Source organism: Humulus lupulus, chromosome 5, assembly GCF_963169125.1.
Source record: "Humulus lupulus chromosome 5, drHumLupu1.1, whole genome shotgun sequence".
Classification (NCBI taxonomy): Eukaryota; Viridiplantae; Streptophyta; class Magnoliopsida; order Rosales; family Cannabaceae; genus Humulus; species Humulus lupulus.
Window position 1 is genome coordinate 156,764,149 of NC_084797.1, and position 7,995 is coordinate 156,772,143.

The window sequence follows — 7,995 nt, forward strand, 5'->3', positions numbered from 1 at the left end:
AAAACATAAACAGACATTTAAAAGGGCTATATACAATTAAAAAGTTACTGGTCAAGCCGACTTAGGCGGTGAAATAAGGGATACAACCCTAGTTCCTCTAAGATAACCCTCAGTCGTGGTTGTTGAGCAGCCGCATATATACATGTCACCACCGAAGCTCTCCAACTCATGGCTGGTCCAGCTTCCCTTTCCCCTTACTTGTACCACATAGCACCCGTGAGCCAAGGCTCATCAAGTAAACTTGAACATGTGCATGAACAGTAAATATAGATTTCTAGATGCATATCTAGCATGCCCAGCAGTAATAACCTACTCATGCATGCATACAATTACAGTTAAATGATCATAAGAGCATTCTGGGGTCTGCTGCCTTGAATAGATGACCATAGAGTCATCTCGGGGTCCTGAGCCCTAGCTAAGTGACCATAGAGTCATCTTGGGCCCTTTGCCCTAGCTCTGAGTAACTAGCCAAAGATCTAGCCAAGCGCTTTGTTTTCCAAACGACCATATGATCGGTCAACCTAAAAGTACGTCCCTGATTAGGCCTAAGCCTTTCGACCAGAGCACAGCGCGCTATTGTAGGTTGTTCACTAATAAGTCAATGTCTTAACCAGATATTCAGACAACCAGATAAACTAATTAACCAAATATAGATACGCAAACTTCAGATAATACAAGTATGCATATATATTAATCATATGTTTAAATCACTTGAATGCAAACATAGTAATACCCACATTCCTTAATGGGGTCGAGCCCTAACTACGCAGATAATGCAAATAATCATACTTCATTGAATAATTATCAAGATACAGAGCATTAACGCATGCTTAATCAATGAACACATTCATAATCTTATTCATCTTCATTCTCATGGGCCCAAGCCCTATATATAATTCTATTTAACAATCGAGCGAAGCCCTAATCATATATATCACATATTGGGTGCATTATTCTTACCTGAGGTCCTAGTACACTATATAATAAGAATGACCCTTGAGCACGATCCCAGTTCTGAGCCCCTACTTATAACCTAGTCACAACCATAATACAGAACCCCATCAATAACGAGCAAATAAAGGCTTCCAGACCGAGTCCGAGCCTCCGGGATGTCGAATTCTACTAAATCAAGCAGTAAAATCGATCCAGAGCCTTTATGTTTGAGTTCCCGCACTCAAAACCTTCCTAGAGCTCAAAATCCCTACAAGCATCGCGACCCGCCCAAGTTAAAGAGCCCAAGGGCTCTCCTCTAGACACATGCAGCGCGTCGTGCCCCTAAAAGAGCCGCAACTCAAATGGAGGTTCAGCACCTCCTCCATCTCCCTTCGTTCATGAGAGTCGCGGCTCCCCAAGTCACGGTTCGACATGAAAATCTAGATTTTCCCCTCATTTCTTTAGTCCAAATCTCACCAAAAACCTATCCAAACATAGCCAAAACCCAAAAGTAAAGTTCCTAATTAACTCAGCACTTCAATACCCACAAAACACAAGCTTAAACTTGGCCAAAACCTCACCAAATCTCCAAATTCATAATTGATTTTTCAAAACTCCAAAACTTAGCTAAAACCATAAAAACATAGAGAATTAAGGTTAGAAATCAGAGGCCCAAAATAATTCTAAGCTTTACCCCAAGCAATCTCGAGCTTAAGCTAGCTTCGATTCCTCTTAAATCACAAGAAATTCCCAAAGAATTGAGAGAGAGAGTATACACGAGAGAGTGAATGTTGAGAGAGTTTGTATTTCTATTTTTTCTCTTTATGTGAGGTTACTTAGAGTTTAAGTTACATTAGGTAAATCCCGAGGCTCAGGGTACAAAAAATGCCCCCGAGGGTAAAATGGTCAAAATTCCCATAATTCCCTCCTAATCTCACTAACAACAAATATATCCTCAAATATATATTCCCACTACCCGATAACTCAGTCATGAGCTAAATACCAAAATACCCCTTGACTCACCTCGAGTCAGGTATTTGATCCCGTTGTGACTTTCCCGCTAACTTGCTCCCTAGGATCACCCCGTGCCGAGTAACCCAAATATACCCACATAATAATGTGGTCTCACACATATATCACATATATTCCAAATATACCTATAACGGGCCAAATTAAAAAAAAATTCCTTCTAATAAGAAATGGGTCCACTAGCATATTTAATACCCCTAAACATGCATATCTAGTCATGTTATAATATAACTCATGTAATCATATAGTGATACACATATATATCACAAAAACACATATTTCATAATTAAATCACATAAATACAACTAATTTCTATAATTCGTCATCTTGGCCCCCTAATCAAGGCCTTAAGCTTTATTAGGTAATTTGGGACATTACAACTATCCCTTCCTTACAGAAAGTTCGTCCTCAAAATTTTACTTGAACAGCTCGGAATATTGATTCTACATATCTGACTCTAGCTCCTAGGTTGCTTCCTTGACCTTGTTGTTCCTCCATAATACCTTAACTAAATGTATAGTCTTGTTCCTCGAGACCTTGTCCTTCCTCTCTAAAATCTGAACTGGCTCCTCCTCATAGGATAAATCTGTCTCCAGTACTAGATCCTCGTAACTCAATACATGAGTCTCATTTGATAAATACATCCTCAACAAGGAAATATGAAAAAGATTCTGCACAATAGATGATGTTGGGGGTAAGGCCAGCTTATAGGCCTTTTGACCGTTCGTCTCCAGGATCTCAAATGGTCCAACAAACCTAGGGCTCAACTTGCCCTTCTTCCAAAATCTCTTCACCCCTCTCAGTGGTGAAACCCTAAGAAAGACATAGTCTCCCACTTGGAACTCCACGTTCCTTTGCTTTGGGTCTGAGTAACTCTTCTATCTACTCTGAGACACGAGCATCCGATCTCTAATCTTTTCAATAGCCTCAGTAGTCCTCAAAACTGCCTAAGGACCTAAGTATTTCCTCTCACGCATCTTATCCCAGTTAATGTGTGATCTACATTTCCTACCATACAACATCTAATAAGGTGCCACTCCAATAGTTGACTGGTAGTTGCTATTATAGGAAAACTCTAACAGAGGAAAATATTTACTCTAGGACCCTTCAAAGTCCAATACACATGCTCTTAACATGTCCTTCAATATCTGGATAGTCCTCTCAGACTGACCATCAGTCTATGGATGATAAGTTGTACTAAACTTTTTTTTTTGTTGATAAATCAGGAAAATTTCATTACTTCAAACAACTTCATACAGTAACAACTTTAGCACCACAATGCAAGGCCAAAAATAAATCGAAAAAACAAATCTAACAGCCCCTTTACAGAACCCCGAACCAATCTTTATCCCTTTGACTAAGTTTCTTTGGCAATATGTACGTAATTCTATTTTTAACACTAACTATAGTATTTTGAACAATTAACTCAGGTTGAATAAGCTTCCCTAGCCACAAAACATCATTCCGAGCCTTCCAAAGATGATAGAGCAGAGCTGCTATGGCAGTCGAAAGAACTTGCTTCTAGAATTTACTAACTGAAGCCCTCTCAGTCCACCTAATGACCTTCCCCAATGAAGTTAGATCACTTCTCCAATTCAGCCAATGTAAAATCTGTTGGTAACATGTCAAACTAAAATGGCAGTTAAAAAACAAATGATCACAAGATTCTTCAACTTGACCACAGAAGAAACAATCAAAATGCTTAAGAACACCATGTCCTTTAAGTCTATCTTTGGTATTCAATCTATTATGAATAGCCAGCCAAAGGATAAAACTATGTTTAGGAATATCCTATCTTCCCCAAACCTCTTTAGTCCATTGGACTTTGTCAAGAGCAGGATGAATAAAGGAATAACCAATTCTGATCTGATACTCTTCTTTTTGAAATTGCAGCATTAATATCAACCTCTTAAATTTCCTTTTAACTTCATCAATTTTCCTCCAATACCAACTGCTAGAAGCAGGGGCAGTGTAATTCCACCAATCTTCTTGTTTGATATAGACATGATGAACCCATTTAACCCAAAGGTTATCTTTCTTCTCAGCAATAGCCCAAACATACTTTCCAATAGCTGCAATATTCTAGGCTATGATAATTTTAAAACCCAAACCACCAGATTTCTTCGACTGGCACACAGAATCCCAGGCAAGTCGACCCGAACCAGTCGAATAAGCTTGACCACTCCAAAGAAAAGCCCTACACATAGCAAAAATCTCTTTCAAAATCTTAACAGGAATGATCATGATCTGATTCCAGTAAGCATGTATTGAAAGCAACGCTGAGTTGATCAAGATTACATGGCCAGCAAAAGAAATGTTTCTAGAACTCCAACATTTTAGCCGAGCAAGCATTTTATCAAGAAGGATTTGACAATCTTTAGCAGAAATCCTCTTAATACAAATTGGAATTCCAAGATATTTGATTGGGAGATGAGTTGTGTTATAACCCGAGGCGTCAAGAATCGTTTGAATTTCAGACTCATTCATGCCACAACAGTAAACGACTGATTTGGACTGATTTGGAAAGAGGCTTGAAGAGTTAGAGAATAACTGAAGGCCTTGTAACAAATAATCAATGGATCTGAAATCTCCATGACAAAATAATAAAACATCATCAACAAAACATAGATGATTAAGCTGGATCCCTTCACACCTTGCATGAAATTTAAAGTCTTTTTTCCTTCAAACTCGCTTCAAAATTCTGGAGAGATATTCCATCCCCAACACAAACAATAATGGAGACATGGGATCTCCCTGCCGCAGGCCCCTCTTGGACTCAAAGAAACCATGTAAGGATCCATTGAACATAATAGAGAATTTCGGAGTTCTAACACACTACATAACCAGCTGAATGAATTGATTTGGAAAATTAAATGCTTCAAGCATTTCCTCAATAAAATCCTATTCAATCGTATCATTGGCTTTCCTCAAATTTAACTTAATCATGCATTTCGGTTTACCAGCCTTCCTCCCATAATACCAAAAAAGATCTTGACAGATCATAATATTATGAGCAATAAACCTCCCTTTAACAAATCCTCCTTGATTTGAGCAATAAGCATAGGCAAAATAGACCTCAATCTTGAGCAAATCAGTTTAGTAGCCACCTTATACAGAACATTGCAGCAAGCAATTGGCTGATAATCACTCATATATTTTGGACAATTACTTTTCGGAATTAGAGTCATAATGGTAGTGTTCAATTCCTTTAGAATTTTCCCAGAATGCAAAAAGGAAAGGATAGCATCACTGATTTCAGGTCCAACTAACTCCCAGTTATCTTGGAAGAAATAACTATAATAGCCATCCGGACCAGGGGCCTTAGTACCAGGAATCTCCCAAATAGCTTTCTAAACTTCCTCTTTACTATAAGGTAAAAGAAGAGAATTAGCTTGCTCACAAGTTAGAATAGTACCTTGATGAACCACTCTTTTAATCACTTTAGTCCTCAAAGCCATCCTACTGCCTAATAAATTCTGGTAGAATTCTAAGAAGGCTGCTGAAACTTGATCAGGTTTATCGACCCAATCCCCTGACTCAGTAGTAATAGAATAAATTATATTCTGACTACTCCTCTCCCTTATGCTTGCATGAAAGAAAGCAGTGTTAGCATCCCCCTCTTGGCTCCATTTGATCTTAGCTTTTTGCTGTAAAAAAGAACAATAAGACCTATGTAACTCAGAATATTTTTGACGAGCTGCAATTTCCATCTGAATTAAATTTGCGTTGAGGGGGTCCTTGCTCAACATATCTTGACAACCTGTGAGAGTATGAAAGGCCTCCAAATCAGTAGCTTGAATATCATAAAAACCTTGCTTATTAATTAGTCGCAATGTGGCCTTAAGGCTCTTAAGTTTCTGAACTACTCTGTACATCATCGTGCCATCAACAGTTCTATTCCAATTGGCATGAACCAACTCCTGAAAACCAGAAAATGGGTTCCACATGCGAAAATACTTGAAAGGTTTCCTGGTAGAGATCAGCTCAGGGTACACCGTTAGGATAGCTGGAGAGTGGTCAAAAATCCCCTCATTCAAAAAATGAACCTCAGCTGTAGCAAAAGCATCCAGCCACGTTTGATTAGCCAAAACACGATCTATTTTCGAATAAATTCTATCTCGACCCTACTGTTTATTGTTCCTAGTGTAAAAGTTCCCACTAAACTTTATATCCTCCAAATGGCAAGCCTCAACACACATCTAAAAAGAATGGGAAGAATTATACTTAACACGGGTACCAATCTGTTCCTCCTTAGACAGAATATCATTAAAATATCCTAATACAATCCAAGGGGAAGTCATAGCCAGAGCCTACAAGTCCTTCCACAAGATATTCCTTCCTTCCTCATCAATTATACCATATAAAAAAAGTAACATAAAAACTATCCTTATTTGAGTTTGAACTAACATGCAAATGAATCAATTGACTAGAACAATTTAAGATAGCAACATTGAACATTAACGGATTCTAGATAACTACAATACGCCCACCATCATGCCACGCATTATTCGAAGTAAAACACCAATCAGAAAACACTCGAAGATATAAAGCTCCAAAGTTTGAAGCCTTAACCCTCGTTTCAAGAAGATCAACCAAGCCAACCCGCTTGGAACAAATTGAACCCGCTTGGAACAAATTGAATTTTTAACTGCAAATTGCTTATGCTGGCTATTGATCCCCCTGACATTCCAGATCCATATTCTATCCATTAGGAAGAGAAGGAACTCCCCCTCCTCCTTTGATCTCCTCTGCTACCGACACCAGTGAACTATCCCCTTCCTCAATTACAAGAGCCTGAAAAGCATTACTAACAGTAGTAGTAAGTGGCACAACTAGGTCAAGCTTGGCTTTATCCTTAGGTCTCCAACTCTTTGTAACTGGTTGAAATCCTTCACTATCAGCTCTTAAAACCTGTTCAACAGCAGAATCTTGTTGTTTCAATACCTTCTTGACAACCCATTCTTGTTTCTTGCCTTCATTCTTCCTACAATCTTGAGTATTATGACCCATTCCTTTACAGTGACCACAAACCATAGGTTTCCATTCATAAGTAACAGCCACTGAAATTTGATTGTCCAACTCATTCTCAAAAGAAATAAACTCAGGAAATTCCTGTGAAACAGAAACTTCTACTAACACTCTTGGAAAATTTAGTTTGTCCCTATCCCTTGTAATAGAATCCACCATTAAAGGCTTCCCTATTTGACTCACTATCTTGAAAAGAGATCATTCACCCCAATATTTCAGTTCTAGATCGTTTAGATGAATCCAAGGGGGCACTCTTCGAATATCTTCTTTCTTAAAGTCTGTAAATGCATCCCACGGTATCATAATCAAAGGTTTTTTATCAAAGAAGACAAATCCACCATTAAGTACAGCATCTCTCTCAGTCATGGATAAAAAATGGACAATGAAAACACCATGAGTCAATAAACCAACTTTGTCAACTCCCTTAGTTTTCCAAATTCGGCGAGCAAAGCCATCCAGAACAAAGAGGGGAGGATTTGCTCCCAAAACGTAACAAACAATAGAAGTATTCCAAAAAGCTACTTCATCCTCGATATCATCTGTGGTGATCTTCGCCCCCTTACCATTCGAATTCTGCTTCTCACCCCCAAATTCAGAATTAGCAAATTTAGAGCTTAAGTTTTGCACAATATTTCCAGATCTCAGAATTAGGGGAGAAGGATGCATACCTTGATGAACCTCCTGTGAGCATTTCTTCGAAGCTACTAAGAAATTCGAAAAAACCTCTCGAATCTCTTACTACCGATGTAACTCTCTCAGAGCCGATTTGGGGGAAATTGGCTCCAAATCTCAATCCCAGAGATCAGCAATCCCTAAATCCTGATCAACTTCATTCATCACAATACCATACTCCTCATCAGAGAGATTAACTCAATTCCAAGAATAGCAGCCATAGATTTCGTTTTGTGAACATCAGCTGTTGAAACCGGACCACGCTTTTTCCGCTTCTTCTGTGTCGATTTAAGCTTCCCCTACACCTTAACCCTTGTCTTCGCCATGGCACCA

At 38.7% G+C, this 7,995-nt stretch overlaps 1 protein-coding gene across 1 annotated transcript; it reads right to left on the minus strand.

The window, feature by feature from the left end:
* Positions 1-3,544: 3,544 nt before the first annotated feature.
* On the minus strand, positions 3,545-5,909 carry LOC133779607 (uncharacterized). Its single transcript, XM_062219549.1, has 5 exons — positions 5,378-5,909; positions 4,985-5,227; positions 4,125-4,550; positions 3,769-4,034; positions 3,545-3,592 (listed from the first exon to the last, which is right to left on the minus strand). Exons 1-5 carry the CDS (start codon positions 5,907-5,909, stop codon positions 3,545-3,547), a joined length of 1,515 nt encoding a protein of 504 aa, XP_062075533.1.
* Between the last annotated feature and the right edge of the window lie 2,086 nt (positions 5,910-7,995).

Coding starts and splice junctions, on each gene's coding strand:
- LOC133779607 (XM_062219549.1), bottom strand. CDS start 5,909: ATGTGGAACCCATTTTCTGGTTTTCAGGAGTTGGTTCATGCCAATTGG. Junction 4,551..4,984: donor GGAGGATTTGTTAAAGGGAG/GTTTATTGCTCA, acceptor TTTGTCATGGAG/ATTTCAGATCCATTGATTAT. Junction 3,593..3,768: donor AAGTCCAATGGACTAAAGAG/GTTTGGGGAAGA, acceptor CTGCCATTTTAG/TTTGACATGTTACCAACAGA.